The sequence below is a fragment of the Haliotis asinina genome, chromosome 4, assembly GCF_037392515.1.
Source record: "Haliotis asinina isolate JCU_RB_2024 chromosome 4, JCU_Hal_asi_v2, whole genome shotgun sequence".
Lineage (NCBI taxonomy): Eukaryota > Metazoa > Mollusca > Gastropoda > Lepetellida > Haliotidae > Haliotis > Haliotis asinina.
Genome location: NC_090283.1, coordinates 70,048,555 through 70,065,562, shown reverse-complemented (window position 1 = coordinate 70,065,562; position 17,008 = coordinate 70,048,555). Strand labels below are relative to the sequence as shown.

Sequence of the window (17,008 nt, the reverse complement as noted above, 5' to 3'; positions counted from 1 at the left end):
TAGGTTATAACACGTTTATATCATACAGCATTATAGCGTGTTACAAATGTTCATCATATTAGCAGCTTGCATTTGTATAATCTTTTTCTTAGTTTTTATATGCACATTTCGGGAATGTGAATTATTTTGGGGGTTAACAACTGCCAGGCAAGCTAGCCCGACTGGCTAGCAGAATGAGGAAACTATTTCGCACAATGGCTGTTGAGCAAGTCAGATCTTCCAACGTGGATCCAAGATTTCTTTGAAGAAACACTTCATACAGTCAGACATATTTTAATTGTTCGAAAATCGCTGGAAATGAAATTAAACTATAACCAATTCTGCTCATGTAAACATTAATTAACATGAATATTTTACAATGTCACGTTGTACGTTTGAAAACATATTTTATACAGTTCAATGCAGCACCGCAACGTACCGCAGTGGCAGTAACAAAAACAGTTTAGCAAGTCGATAACTGATATATATAATTGTACTAAAGTTCTTTTCATACTAAGTGCAAGTAGTAATCAATTGGTAAATTGTAGAGAGAACACTGTAAGTACTGCTATCATCACTGCAATGTGTGCTCCAGTGAAAACAAGATGAGACGACGTGCTTGTGGCCTTTTCCTCAGAACATTCCTTTTCCCTTGGATGGTCCACGCAAAGTATTGATTGGGGTCCTCTGTAAAATATAGATACAATCCATGTACGTTTAGGCTAGATATGCAACTAATGTCTGAAATAGGCTGTTCACGTTACACAGTATGAGACCTGATCCTATCTTAGAGCTGTTTCTGATCATGTCCATATTTGCTGGTTTCTTTGAGTGTCATTTAGAAGCTGGCATGATGACCAACAGCGACTTCTTTGTGGATAGGCATCTTTTTATCACAGTGGATGCATCGTCTCGCTGTAGATGCTTACACCGTGATCAATGCAGTGATGAGAGGTCAGTTCAGCGCTATCTATTGGATTGTCCCCGTTATGTTAACATCAGACAAAATCTTAGAAGCATTGTCCTCGAGAAAAGCTGGAATATTGGGCCCTAACATCCTATACGGTTCAATCCAAAGGGCAATACCAGAGAATGGGACTGCATGAAGCAAATGCGTCTGATGGAAATAGTATACACGTATTGTTTTAAAACGTGTTAATATTTCATTTTCTGCTTGATTTTTTGCTTTCTTTCAAGTATGCTGTTTTTGTGCAGTATGTGTACTTATGTATGAGGTGTTCTTTGAAGGACATTTAGAAGGCACGAATAAGGCAAGAATTTTGAGGATGTCAACTTATTTATTGTGATGGACAGTCGATAAAGAAGTCGGCATCCATTAAGTTCTTGCCTTTATCTATACCATTTAAAAGAGAAGGGGATATTCCATTTTGCGAGCATACCACTAGCCAATGCCACTGCAAACGAGAAAGAAGCAATATATACACCTCACCAAAAGTAACGCATCACCCACATTTTAAGAAAGTTGTGGTACATAAAGATGACTTGTATTCAAAGACGGTTGAATGGGATATTTGTGATCTTTAGGTATCTTTCATAGTTCTCATTGGCAGCTCACCTGTAAAAATGGTAATACATGAGCTTGAGGCAACATCTATTAATGACTACGATCCCAGCCAAAACAAGCCCCTGAAAAAAGTATTGCCACACACAAGACATCGAATGTGCATAGAAATTGAACCTTACATGGGACAGTTTCACTCAGAGAAATGTCTTCAATATCTTGTGTATCCACCTCTGGCAGCAATGGTCACTCTGACACGACGTCTCATGCTCTCAATGAGCCTCCGGATCCTCCTCAGTGGTATTCTGTTCCACTCCTCCACCAAAGCCTGGGACAATTTCTGCTGGGAATTGACTTGAGGTTCCCTCTGCTTGACCTGGCGGCCCAGAATGTCCCACAGATGCTCCTAGGGGTTGAGGCTTCGAGCTGGCCATGGTATCGTGTCTATGGCATTGTTCCTGAGAAACTGGCGAACAGCATGGGCTCGATGAGGTCTAGCATTGTCGTCCATGAAGACAGGTCGACTTGCAAGATTGTGGTTGTCAAAATGAGGCACCACATGTTCATTCAGAATCTCATTCTGGTATCTCTGTCCAATAAGATTCCCAGGAATGATGACCAGATCAAGCTTGCAGTCAAAGGAACAGCAACCCTACACCATGACACTACCTCCTCCAAAGGGCACCTCCCCCTGGATGTTTCCCTGGTGATATGCTGCTCCATTTGACCCCCATACTCGCACACGGCCGTCTGTAACGTGCCGGAGGAACCAGCTTTCGTCGGACCAATGAATGCGCCGCCATGTTCCACCCCTGCCTTGCTGTGCACCAATGTAGACGATCCTGTTTGTGTCAGGGGGTCAGTAGTAGTCTTGCTCTCAGACCTCCAGCATGAAGACGTCTCCGGACAGTGCCGGTGCCGGTGGTCTTTGGAAAGGGCGCCATAGGTTCAGTAGCTGCACACTGTTGAGGAATGGATTACGCCTAGCCATTCGATCCAATACTCTGTCCTCCCTGTCATCTGTTTTCCGTAGTCTCTCTGTCCTGGATTGTCCTTAACATCTCCCGTGGCACCATTTTTGGCAATTAACCTGCTAATCGTCGTGTGGCTTAGATTCATTTCTCGGCCAATAGCACGGCATGACATCCCGGTCCTGTGCATACCAACGATCTGCCATCTTTGGCCTATGGACACCCTGGGTGCCATTTTAACCGAAGAGTCACTCAGGGAATGAAAAACGCAGCCTAATTTATCTGAGGGTAAACATGCATGTTTGTGTTCGTGTTCGTTGCCTGTTACCCGTGCGTTTCACCTGCACGTGAATTTCCCCAAGGTGCATGCTTTAGGTGAACACGACCATGTTGAACACTTCTATATACCGTTTGGTTTGTGGGGCAGTTTGACATGTAATGGAGCTTTGTCAAAACGGAGTCAGTTTGTAGATGAAGAAGAAGATTTGAGAAACAACCTTTCTACTTACATTACACAAAAGCTTACATTTTAAACGTGATAAATAATTTATTTTTTTCAAGGTTTATATCAGCACACTCATGTTGAAGGAACTCGAATATTATTTCATATATAGACAACGGTTGGTCTATGTTCAATGCAATATTACCTTGGGCTATCCTCACAGGAAGACGAAATGTTTCTGTCCTTCAGTCGCTTTTTCAGCATAGAGATACTGTCACTGTCACAGTTTGACCTACAACAAACAGGAAAATTGATTAAAACTATGACATGCATGCTTCTCTCGAGGGTGATGCGGTCTGATGTTTGCCTTCGAGTAGCATCATCACCCGAAGGGATACTAAAAGGCGCAGACCAGTCTGTATTACTAGAGGGAGAAGCATACATCATATTTATCTTACCTCAATGTTAAGTGTACATTGCCTTTATTATATTTTTAAGGCCGCTTCTGCATCTGGATTTTTATAATTAGTAATCATTTTAAAAACGTATTCTGACATGCTTCAAACTGCAATAAAAATGGTAAATTATGTTAAGTTGAGTGTGCAAACAACTCGGAAAGACATCCGCCCGTATCCCCCTTACGTTTCATCACCAGTGTATATATCCCTCATCTGACAAGGATGAGTTTTAACGAGTTTTTTAATTGTATCTTAACAATATTGAAAGACATATTCAGCTCATAGTAAAAAAAATAGAGCAGAGTCTTGCCAACGATTCTGTGTATAAGCATAAATAAACCAGTGAACTCAAAACATTCTAACCGAACGGCTTTCGAACACCATGCACTGCATACGTGATGACCCGTGAAGGTCCCGGGGTAGAGTAGGCCTTCAGGAACCCATGCTTGCCATAAAAGGCGATTATGCTTGTCGGAAGAGGCGACTAACGGCATCGGGTGGTCGGGCTCGCTGACTTGGTTGCCACATGTCATCGGTTCCCAATTGCGCAGATCGATGCTGATGTTGCTGATCACTGTATTGTCTGGTCCAGACTCGATTATTCACAGACAGCCGCCATATAGCTGGAATATTGCTGAGTGCGGCGTAAAACTAAACTCACTCACTCACGCATACGTCATATTATGACGTTATACGATTGTTAGTGATACGGCTTCTTGGAGGAGAGTTTGGCGGTTACCGTAGCAGCGGGTAATATTTGCCCAGATATATGTATATCACAGGGTGCTGTCCCGATTACGTGTTTCTAGGCTTTCCATCATTCTCCTCACTAACCCCTATTTCATCGAACAAAGGAAATGGAACACCTGCTTGGTCACGGCGATCGGGAAGTAAGGAACAGGTATTTTGTTCCTATTAGTGTGTGTGAATGATATTTTTCCACTCCATGTATGTCATTAACTATTTAATTATTTTTGTGATACATTCATTGAAGAAAGCTGCACCCATCAACAATTGGCCCATTATGTGTCGCTGAAAATGATAAAATTTGAAATAAGACAATCAATTGATTGTCATCATGAACGTCGACTCTTTTGGGACTCGGGGACAATCATGAACCAAACCAGCGAGTCTAACCATCAAATCCTGTTAGTCTCTTCTTATGGCAAGCAGGGGTTGCTGAAGACCATCCTCAAATCGGACTTATACGGGTGGTAAGCTTTCATGGTTTGAAAAGTATTTTACCAATTAAAATAAAGTGTAGTTTTTTTGTAATATCGTGAAGCCTATAATGATATTTAAATAACAGACAGTAAATGGACCCGTATTGCCGCACCATTCATGCAAAACCATTATTAGGATTCAGAAGGTATACAGGACAATACATACACCTTCAAACGAACCTGATTACTTGTCCGGGTATATGAACCATGAGGATATTGACGTTTGATATTTGGCTAGCGTTCATATTCGGTACTTCCCAAGTTGAAAAGAAACTGGAAAAAAGGAGACCAGATAATTATACAGCATTAATTACCCAGTACTCAGTAAGACATCAGGTAACGATCAGTTCATCCTGAGCGTGCCTCTCTAAGTGCTGTAGAAGATATATTGTAAATTAAACCAGCTTGCTCCACGTTTCAGTTAATCCTCTCAGCAGTGTTACAGAAAATAGGAAGCGGGAATGTAACAAAGGTCCTTTTTCACACATGTACAGAAAATATTCAGAGCGTTCTTGCCACGAAGCTATCTGCTATGTGTGAAAATACTTACGACAGATCTCGGAATGGCTGGTCCAGGCTTGCATTCAACATAACCTGTACGTTGCCATTAACGTGGGAGGCAAACTGTAAAAGAAATCAAAGAAATGTTCCGTTTCCTGCACTGAAATAACCATTGAGAAGGTTATTCCAAAGCCACTGACATGGGAGGCAGCTGAAGTAGACATCAAAGAGATGTTCCATTTCTTGCATTGAAATGGAACCATTAAGGTAATTCCACAGGCAATGGCGCACACTGTAAAGCCAGAAAAAGAAGTGCTTGTCTGAAGCATTGAAGTATGGCCATTAAGAAGGTGAGACCTCAGATGACACACCATGCAGTCTTGGTTAGTAAATCTAGTTAATCATAACGTCTTCCCTGACTGGTGTATTACTCATTATACCACATACTGTATACAGAGGATTCATTACGAGTGGTTCTTAACATGAATAACAACTAAATGTTAGTAAATCTGTCTTCTTATTTGTATTGGTGACCGGGAACATAGGACATTACAACTACATGTTAGTAAATCTGTTTTCTTAGTTGTATTGGTGACCGGGAACACAGGGCATTACAACTAAATGTTAGTAAATCTGTCTTCTTAGTTGTATTGGTGACCGGGAACATAAGACATTACAACTAAATGTTAGTAAACCTGTCTTCTTAGTTGTATTGGTGACCGGGAACATAAGACATTACAACTAAATGTTAGTAAACCTGTCTTCTTAGTTGTATTGGTGACCGGGAACATAGGAAATTAAAGCAAAATGTTAGTAAATTTGTAAAAGCCGAGTATTTTGTCTTCCCGTATTACTGTTTCCAATTTAGGAAATACATGGTTCACAATTAACATCAGAAACTTTCGCACACATCATGCCTAGTGATACATATTTTATATTGCCATGACAACCAAACCACACATGTTGACGTCTGTTTGCATATTCATCCGCTAAAAAGAGGTTCCGTCGAAAATTTGAAAGGATGCTTGAATACAGTGTGCAGAATTGATGAAACTTTAATAATGACTACAGCAATGAATCGGTTTCATTTAAATTAAACTGTAGTACATTTTCTCTGATATTTAGGTTTGGTATCGAAAAATTTCGATCTCCGAAAATGTCCCACTTTTTAATTTTCATATCCCAATTTGGATACGTATGTCGTTGTGCATATTTGTAAATGAATGAACAGAACGCTGATAATGTACACACATTTTTCGACGCCATGGCCCAGAAGGAATATTCTGCATTGTGAGTACAGTTGTCTCTCTGTCCAAATCCAGAACAGTCTTCATCGTACGTTATTCCAGGCTCATTGGTCTGAGCGCAGAACTGTAACCCATCCACCATATAGCCTGCAATAGGAGAAAACATGCAGAGACAACCTATGCGAATACATGACACATTTTACGTTTGTTCTCTGCTGTCAACTATATCAACTGCAATTGAAGACAACATGCACTAACCACATATGCCTTTGGTTTTTTGTCTAGTGTGTTGTTCAACGCTGCACTTACAAGTAGCAATATCTAAGCTACATCGGTGGGTGTCTGTAAATTATTAAGTCTGTTTTGTTTCACAACTGACATAACGCTTTCAGACAATTGCAACAAGTACACAATAGACAGTCAACTTTCACATTTATTTATAAAGTACATACAACAAACCCTTTATTCGTATAGGGGTGGTAGGGTAGCCAAGTAGATGATTCTATTGCTTGTCTCATTGAAGAAGCAGGTTCGATTCCCGTGATGGGTACATTGTGTGAAACCCTTTCCGATGTCTCCTTGCTAAAAGGGGAGTTAACTCCTATTTAGGCATTCAATAGTTTTAACTTTAATACTAAGTCCCCGGACTTGCTTGATGCAACACAACTCTTATGGTAAAACGGGATGAGTGAAAGTTACCTATGAGTGTATCTTCAAGCACTGTTGCTCTCTGACCATGGTTACTGTACATCTGTACGACACCGTACACACCAGACCAGAACATGCCCTAAAACAGGATTTATTCAGTCAATGGCTATGTGTATATGTGTGTGTGTTTCAGCGTGTTGACCAATGGAAATCCGGTCTCCAGTAGCTCATACTACTGCAAGAGGAGACTAATGGAAACGGGTGGTCAAGCTCGTTCACTTTGTTGACACATGTCATCATATCCCCTTTGCCTTGTTGGATGCTCATACAGGGGCGGATCCAGAGGGGTTCTTGGGTACCCACCCCATCCCAACCCCCTCTTTCCCCGAATACATTCCCAGAAGAAGCTGGACACAGTAACCACACAGATGGACAGACAGATTCATTGAACCATATGTTCATGCTGTCAAAAAATGTTGAACCACAATGGCGTACACTGATACGTATCTACGTTCAACACTTTCACCGGGGTGAAGCATTTAAGTACCCCGTGTATGGCCACCATCAACCGTCCCATATCTCTGATTATGTATGAGCTCAATTAGACACGTTTTGGCACTCAACGATCCACTGCCGTATACCGTGTTCACAGCGTGTTCATGTACTAAGAGGTGACGTAAATCTCGGTATTAATTTCGAGGTGACTTGACTCAATTTGTATTACATTTGAGGTCATGTCAGCCTTCATTCTGATATGAGGACAAGATATGACTCATTTCAGCCTGTACGCAATATATTCGCCGGGATCACAAGTACATGTGTGAAAACGATACTATTTACTCTTGAGGAGTACTAGACTTGGCCCTTATCCAACGGTTGTCCAATATATATATATATATGGGTGTAAATGCGTTCATCTGTGTGCTCAGCAGCTTACCAACTAATCATACACCTACACCGTCTATTTGTTGAAGAATTTCCATCGATAGCATCGAAAAAGCATCTAGTTTGTGAAATGAGCATATATTTTTTTATTCTTTAATTATCTCAATAAATTGTGTTACAAATGCGTCAAGGAGTTCTAATTGCATTACCGTCGTGGTGACTTGGCCATACCGGTCTTTCACTTACATACTTCTTTCTTTCTTTGTGGTTTAACGCTATATTGTATGATTCCCAGGGAGTTGAGATTGAAAATACGATGTTCGTTGTGATGCACATCCAATGAATGGGGGAAAAACAAAACGCCCTTCAGCATTTGAACTGATGAACTGGATATCGGTGATATACAAATGGTGTAGTATAATATTTAAGCTATATGACGGCAATCTGTAAATAATCAAGTTTGGACCACACAATCCAGTGATGCATCTATCTGCGTATTTGAGATACCACAAGGTGTCAATTTGTATCATGTGTCTACCAAGGTGGCGTGACTGACCATCCGATCCCGTTAGTTGTCTCCCAAAACAAGTATGGATTACTGTAGACCATTTCTTCATGGGGAATGCTCTTCAATCTGATGAAACAACTGTATGTTACCCTTGAGGTGGCACAGTTCATGTGTGCTAACCTCGAAGTGACTACGCACTTCCATGGGGAGATGTGAATCTAGATACACGACCCTACCTGATATTGAGTGCCTACTTGTGCCTGAGACTGAAATCACGTAACCTGAATATATACTTATATGTCGATGTATGTGCTCATAACGTATTTCTAAGATAAACACAAACTTCTGTAAAATTGGGACTTTGGTGACGCCTTTAGTCGACCTATTAAAGCAGTGACTACTTTACTCGAAAGAAGAGCTGTATCTTGAGCTGTGGTGGGCTAAACATTTTATTGACCTGAAATTCTGCTTGCATGTGTGCTAATCAACGTACCTGTCCGGAAGGAACGTCAATGTTGGCGGCTTGGATGAAGTCATCATAACGACTGTAACTTACATTACACGCAGGTTGGAAGGAGAATGCAGAGATGAACAAATCTGCTAGAGCCGAACAGTTTCTACGGGTAGATACGCTGGAAAAGTAAACCTTTACTGGTAATCATTTTAAGATCTGGTTGTGAAGCCTTATGGTTAAAGCGTTCATGGTGAAGACGCGGGTTCGATTCCCGACATGGGTATAATATGTGGAGCCCATTTCTGCTGACAGGATGAATATTGCTTAAACAGGCATAAAACTAAATTCACTTACTCACTCTAAAATGACAATTGCGAGTTACATGTTGAGTATTGTTGCAGATTTACGATGGCATGATAACGTTTTTTATGTGTGTTGGCTGTGTAATTGACAGTCAGTGAAGGTTGTAAATAACGCGTGTGTATGTCTTTTCTTCGGTGTGTGTGTGTGTGTGTGTGTGTGTGTGTGTGTGTGTGTGTGTGTGTGTGTGTGTGTGTGTGTGTGTGTGTGTGTGTGTGTGTGTGTGTGTGTGTGTGTGTGTGTGTGTGTGTGTGTGTGTGTGTTAATACAGTCATGGCTATAGATAGCAGCCATAGCTTGTCACCTCTTCGGCCATGAAGTCCAACCTCGGCATTGGAGGATTGATGAATATACGATGCCATGCACAAAGTCGTCGAAACATATTTGAACACACAGGCCTAATCGCCAATACACAAATCAGCCCTCTAGCCAACTAAGCCACCGGATTCAAGTGGTGGGGACACCCAGGTATGAAACATGTTACAAATGTGTAGTACCTTGATTCAAGATAAAGTAATTGCGGAAGTCCTAGTCCAACTTACCCGTTGACACAAAAAGCGCCAGGGTTGATGTTTGTCTGGTAGTCGATACACCTCCCCAACACCAGCTCCCGTATTTCAGGAGTGGTTCCCTTGGTTACACACTGCCCATCGGCTAACACCTGGTGTATGACCAGTGACAGGATCACTGCTAGTGAGTCCGTCTGTAACAGCATTCCGATGACCATCCGCAGTTAGCTCGACTCAGTCATTGATATCTACTGTATTGATGTTGCCCGGTTCAATCCATGTTGTGGCCTGCTTGAGCTTATCTCTGGAATGTGGACTATCTCTGTACTATGACAATGGGTAACGGGACACTCTCGTACAAATACCCAATACCCAGTGGCTAATACTTTGGCTTGTGGGTTGAACTGACATGAAGGGATATTGCTGACATGCTTTTGATAAAGTGAGTTGAGTTTGGTGCCGATTTGATATTATTTCAACAAAAGCATATGGAGAATGCCTTCACACGTTGTATACAAGGATTGAATCCATGTATTCGACATAACAAGTGAAGGCTGTATCCCCCCACCTCACTGCATGTTACAGAGCATTGTCCAGACCTATTTGCTTCTCGGGAGGATGGGGACGAAGGGGGTCATAATTTTTTTACACATGTACTAGGGGGTGGGAGTGGGTCACCATATTTTGTAGCTTGTATATTTTGTATATTTTGTACAATATATTTTGTACAAGGGGGTGGGGGGTCATCGGTTTTGTCCATGACATGCAGGTAGGTCACTTACTGTGTACATGAATGTTAAGGGGGTCTTTTCATTGCACATGTTCCTCCATAAAAATCATCATCAGTTCGCAGCCTCCCAGCCTCCCAGCCTCCCAGCCTCTCACCTCCATGGCCACGGTCCCTTAGTTACTTCAGCCTATCGAGGCACCCATGAAGAGCCACCTCCTCGTGGTGGGTGCTGGGTAATGCTAAGTGCTCTTCTCGCGTGTGGACCCGGGACAGAATGTGTCCACAGCACCCCATTGCTTGTCGTAAGAGGCGACTAAATTGGGCAACCTGTTGGCCGTGGGTTGCGTCCCGTGTCGGTGGAGGACGGGAACCTGGTGGTTGAGGGCATTTGGGCTTTTAACTGCTTTCCAATTGCCCAACACACCACTTTGGCCCTTACTTCACTTAGACGGGTGGTTGAATTGGCCTGATTCAACCAATCGGCTGGTCATGCCAAGCCCTGTGCGTGGATTATATATGTATGTCATTGCACAAATGTTATTTGGACTTTTAATTTCGGTCTTGGCTGAATTATTCATCGACTTTTGTGGTTTTGGAATGTATTTGAAGTTCTGAATTTTGCCTAGAGTCTTATGCCCAGAAGGCGGTGGCTCATGGGCCAATCTGGTGGATTATTTTTTTGTAATTCTTCTACTGGAGTATATCATCCAGGTATCCTTGGTGCTGCAAGCTGGAGGCCCGCTTGCTTTAGCATTGTCCTTGTGATACTCCGTGGTGGGTGGGGAGCTCGGATGATGAACCATATTACACTAACTATGGCGTATGAAACCCCAACCAAAACAAAAAAAAACGTCCACTTGATATTGACCCTGTTGATACTGACCATAGACCGTCTGCATCGATTGAATATTGGCCGCGTTTCGTTGTTATTGACACTCCTGACAAGACACCGTTAAAGTTGGACCCCTTTGCTGTATCCAAGGGTATTCAAGGTATTGCTGGGGAGGTGAAAAACATTAGACGCTTGCGTTCGGGTGCCCTGCCAGTCGAATGCGGGAAAAAGCAACAAGCAACGAACCTGATGAACATGAAATCTTTCGTGGGCATTCCGGTCACGGTCTCTGCTCACAAGACCTTGAATACTAGTAAAGGTATCATCAGAGATCGTGATCGATTGTTTGCTGATATGTCCGAAATTGACATAGGATCAGAAATGAAAGATCAAGGTGTGCTGTATGTGAAGCGCTTTTCAACCCGAAAAAACAATGAAACATTTCAAACTAATACCTATCTGTTTACTTTTTCATGTCCAAATGCTCCTAAATCAGTGAAGGCAGGCTATTGTAACATACAAGTTGATACCTACATCCCCAACCCGCTCAGGTGTTTTAAATGCCAGAAATATGGACATGGCGTGAATACTTGCACATTGTCTGTTGTGTGTGCTCACTGTGGCGAGAAGACACACACAACAGAAGATTGTGACAGTGATTATAAAAAATACACCAATTGCTCAGGCGACCATTCTTCATTTTCTAAGCAATGTCCTATTTGGAAAGAGCAAATGGAAATCAATAAAATCAAATTTACTCAAAATATCTCTTTTTCCGAGGCCAAAAAACTGGTAAAGAGATCTGATCTTCCACAACCTTATGCTACAGTAGCAAAAACATCATCGGGATCTAAATCTAACACTACATCAACCACAGGCTGCCAAACTACCTTGACTTGAGTAAATTGCGATTCTCCACAGCTTTTGTACCCAGCTATATCATCACAGACTGAGGAATCACTTCCTAGTACATCAAAGTCTTCTTCTGATCACAAATCATCATCTCAGTCACACTCAAAGTCACAATCCACAGCTGATAGTCAACAAACGGTGAAAAATAAATCGAAGCCAAAGCCTGATGCTTCAAAACAACAAAGTGGCAGAGCTCCAAAAGGGTCACAGAACAAAATTCAATTGTTCAATAAATACGGGTCTCTTGAGGACATGGACGTTTCTGAAAACGTCCATTCTAGGGCACATAGCTTGTCGCCCTCCAAAAGACTGCGGGGTAGATCCCCAATAAATCCCCCCAAAAGATAGTTTATTCCAGTAATATTGTACAGTGGAACTGCAGAGGATTGGGGACTAATTTATATGAATTACAGCTATTAGTCCAAGATTTTATACCTTCAGCGACATGTCTCCGAGAGACATATTTAAAACAAACAGATACATTTAAATTTCGTCAGTTTAATGCGTATCATTGTTTTGCACCTCCGGGTGATCGGGCCACTGGCGGATCATCCATTCTAGTCAAACAAAACGTTATTCAAAGCCCTGTTTCACTTAATACTAATATGCAGGCTGTTGCTGTGAGAATCACGTTACATGTAGCGTTTACGCTATGCTCTCTTTATATTTCTCCGTCTTCGACGTTTGCCAGAACTGATCTTCAAGCTCTATATGATCAGCTCCCGAAGCCCTGTATCATAATGGGAGATTTAAATGGCCACAACCCACTCTGGGGTAGTGTAACTACAAACACTAAAGGTAAGTTGTTGGAGGACTTTTGTTCTGACAATGATTTATGTATTTATAATGATAGTTCCAGCACATATTTACATCCTGGGACAGGGACCTATTCTGCTCTTGACTTGTCATTGACAAAGTGCGTTTAGAATCATTTGTGAAAAACGCACTAATTAACAAACAACACGCTGTGTCTATCTTTTTTGATCTTGAAAAAGCATATGACACTACTTGGAAATATGACATTTTACGAGATTTACATGACTTCAGTTTGCGAGGTCGTTTGCCTGAATTTATTGCCAACTTTTTAAATAACAGACAATTCCAGGTCCGTGTGGGGTATACCCTGTCTGATCATTACAGTCAGGATCAGGGTGTTCCACAAGGCAATATTTTGTCTGTCACTCTTTTTAGCATCAAGATCAACAGTTTATCAAAAGTTTTAAACGATTCAATTGATGGATCGTTATTTGTGGATGATTTTAATATTTCTTGTCGTGGTAAAAATATGCATACCATTGAACGGCAATTGCAGTTGTGTTTAAACAAGATTAATAAATGGTGTCTTGAAAACGGTTTTAAATTTTCTAAATCGAAAACTAACTGCATACATTTCTGTCGTAAATACAAACCACATAAAGACCCTGAACTGTCTCTAGATGGGACGCCCATTAAAGTTGTGAAGGAAGCCAAATTCTTGGATTTAATCTTTGATTCACATTTAACGTTTTTACCACATATTAAATCACTTAAAACTAAATGCCTGAAAGCTCTTGACTTGTTGAAAGTGGTTTCAAGTTCAAAATGGGGAGGGGATCAAGCTACTCTTCTCCACCTGTATCGATCACTCGTTCGTTCTAAACTTGATTATGGCTTCATCGTCTATGGTGGAGCCTGCAAAAGCAATCTTAAACTTCTTGATCCTGTCCATCACCAAGGTCTAAGACTTTGTCTTGGGTCCTTCAGAACTTCACCTATTGACAGTCTTTACGTTGAGGCCGATGAAGCATCTCTTGCACAACGCCGTATCAAATTATCTTTACAATATATCACAAAACTATACTCTAACGAATCTAACCCTGCATATAACTGTGTCTTCAATCCTCTTTATGGGGATTTGTATAGCAAAAAGTCTTCTCTTCTTCCACCTCTTGGGCTCAGAATAAAGCCGTTTATTGCTGCTGCTGGTATTGAGCTGAACAATATAGCTCCTTTCCGTCTTCTTTCCTCTCCCCCTTGGCAGTTGGTCAGGCCACAGGTTGACCTAACATTAACTACATTTAAAAAATCAGAAACCAATGAATTACAGTATAAACAAGAATATAATCAATTGAAACATACATATAACAATTACAAATCCTTATTTACAGATGGGTCCAAGGACGGTGGTGCAGCTGCTTGTGCTACTGTCATTGGATCCAGAACAATATGTTCTAGATTACCAGATAATAGTTCTATTTTTACAGCAGAAGCTAACGCCATATTAACAGCTCTTAAATATATCCAAAGACACCCGAAACGTAAACAGTATATAATATATTCCGACTCTCTTTCTTGCCTTCAAGCTATTAAAAATGTTTCCTGTAAACATCCACTTTTAATAGAAATTATGGAACTGTATAATACTCTTGCTACTGGCCAATACGACATCGTCTTTTGTTGGTTACCCAGTCACGTAGGTATTTCTGGGAATGTGATGGCCGATCTTGCTGCCAAGGCAGCACTCACCAAATCTGTGACACCACTTCTTCTTCCATATTCAGATTACAAAGCTTGCATTAGAACGTATATCCGTGATCTGATGCAGAAGAGGTGGGACACTCAAGTAGGTATAAATAAATTACATGAAATAAAACCTTATATCGGTTATACTTACTTGGGTTGTCAGTCCAGATTTGAGGAGGTCATTATGCGACGATGTCGCATTGGCCATACGAGGTATACTCACGAGCATCTATTAAAAGGTGAAGATCCTCCGTTTTGCATCCCTTGTGATGAAAGAATCACAGTCAAGCATGTCCTGCTTGACTGTGTTGAATATTCCATCACAAGGGATAAATATTTTAATACACGAATTTTGAAGGATCTTTTTAATTCTGTTAGCTCTCATTTAATTATTTCATTTTTAAAAGAATTAGATTTGCTAAATGAATTGTAAATAGAAAAATATTTTATGCTTGGAAGTTTGAATTAGTAACTTAGAGTGTTAGTGGCTGTATCCTCGAGGGGGGTTAAAGCACTGTAAAATTATTGTCCTCCTGAGAGGGTACGTAAGTCCCAAAACATTTGAAGTCAAATTTGATCTTCCATTTTGTCTTAGCCGTAGAATATGTGTCATTTTAATTTCTGGCAATTTTGCATACAATCACCAGCAGCTGAGGGGATGATGTAAATCCAGCTAGGGACCATGCAGGTAGCAGAAGTACTGTACGTCCCCATGGCCCCTAGTATGGTGATCTACCTTCAGTTGTTGGTGATCTATATAGCCTGTTTTTATATTGTTTTGTCTGAATAGGAATATTAGTTTTAACTTTTCACGCTAGTTTTATTTCTTATTGTGATATTCTAGTTGTTTTACTGTCCTTCGTTGACAGGTTTTTATGATATACATAGATTCCTTTTTAAGAATGCTCTCGTCACGATATGGCTGCAATACTGCCGATGTGACGTTAAATGTTAACTCACTCACTCACTCACTCAGCCTATCGAATAGGAAAGGGAAATAGTGTTCTTGAATGCTGTGAATCAAGTCCAAATATACGAATACCACATTTTCTAACATGTGACATAGTCAGGCAAAGTGGGTACATGATTTACTACTTTTGTTGCATCCGTAACCGGGACAAACACGTGTTCAGTCCTTGAATAAAAGTGTCGGAAGTATATAACCGACTGAGTGAGTTACTTGAGGATATATCTGTGAATACCTGGGGCCCCTTTCACAAAGCTCTCGTAAGCCTAAGATCTCGTAACTTTTCTCGTAGCATTCGTACCTCCTCTACCATAACATAGGAAGTAGGAATGCTACGAGAAAAGTTACGAGACCTTAGGCTTACGAGAGTTTTGTGAAAGGGACCCCTGGGTTGGAGGCCATCGTAAAATCAGGCTGCTGTTACTGTTGGTGCTGCAGTTGTTGCTGCTTGAGATCTTCTCCTCAATGTTTTTTTTTTTTGTTGTTGTTGTTGTTGGGGTTTTTTTCACTTATGGCCGGACAAGTTAAGATCCCACGCATGTTGTTTGGAGCATATAGGACATGCATGATAATGTTGGCGTTTTAATTTCTTGATGATGTTGAATCCACTTCACTCAACAAGTCATCTATCTCTGCGTTAGATTGGTCTTAATGAACACCCGTGTCTTTTGGTAACTCCAGATTGTGTATCAAGTGTTCAGCTTGCGACTGAAATATCTTTTTCCCACACAGTGGGAACTCCTTGACATTGTAGTATTCTACAAGGCGGTCTAACTCATCCAGTGAAGTGATGGATGGCAGACGACTGACGGGATCGGGTGGTCGGGCTCGCTGACACATGCCACTGTGGCCCAATTGCGTATTTCTATGGTTATGCTCGATTAATTTACACTCAGAAACTAGCTGGCGTTTTGCACAGTGCTGTGCAAGGCAATAAGCAAACAAAACATTTTTAGATGTGGGAGGACACGCACAACTGACACAGGTGTTTGGCGTCTACAAGTTAATGAAATCCACGACCGGCGCATGGTGCAGACGAACCTAGAAACATACCCTACGTAAACGTGGGTTCGAATCCACGGTCATAGGAATGATGACAGGTGTTCGTGAAAGGTCCACCCCAAAAACACATGCAATTGCAAACTTTGCCACAAGGAAAATCAACAATATACGAACCAAAACAAATAATAGACATATCATACAAGTCCAACTAGGGAATAGCACCAGACTGACTGATGTATTCAATTGCGCTCCATAAAACGTTTTCAAAGCTTTACTAAGACGCTCTAATGATGCAGCCATGATGAACTGTTACAGCTTTTAAGCAGGAAATAAGCCTTACCGTGAAGATCCAGGTT

At 41.2% G+C, this 17,008-nt stretch overlaps 1 protein-coding gene across 1 annotated transcript; it reads right to left on the bottom strand.

The window, feature by feature from the left end:
• On the bottom strand, positions 1-10,020 carry LOC137282679 (ADP-ribosyl cyclase/cyclic ADP-ribose hydrolase-like). The gene is made up of 8 exons (XM_067814466.1): positions 9,741-10,020; positions 8,878-9,016; positions 7,043-7,130; positions 6,348-6,490; positions 5,146-5,219; positions 4,776-4,868; positions 3,120-3,206; positions 1-666 (listed from the first exon to the last, which is right to left on the bottom strand). Exons 1-8 carry the CDS (start codon positions 9,923-9,925, stop codon positions 510-512), a joined length of 966 nt encoding a protein of 321 aa, XP_067670567.1. The 5' UTR covers positions 9,926-10,020; the 3' UTR covers positions 1-509.
• Positions 10,021-17,008: the final 6,988 nt, after the last annotated feature.

What these genes read in the sequence shown, in the direction of transcription:
- LOC137282679 (XM_067814466.1), bottom strand. Translation starts at nt 9,925, where the DNA reads ATGGTCATCGGAATGCTGTTACAGACGGACTCACTAGCAGTGATCCTG. An exon ending in TTGACGTTCCTTCCGGACAG is followed by an intron (nt 7,131 to 8,877) that starts GTACGTTGATTA and finishes ATCCTGTTTTAG; the next exon opens with GGCATGTTCTGGTCTGGTGT. An exon ending in CAGCCATTCCGAGATCTGTC is followed by an intron (nt 4,869 to 5,145) that starts GTAAGTATTTTC and finishes CCTTTTTTCCAG; the next exon opens with TTTCTTTTCAACTTGGGAAG.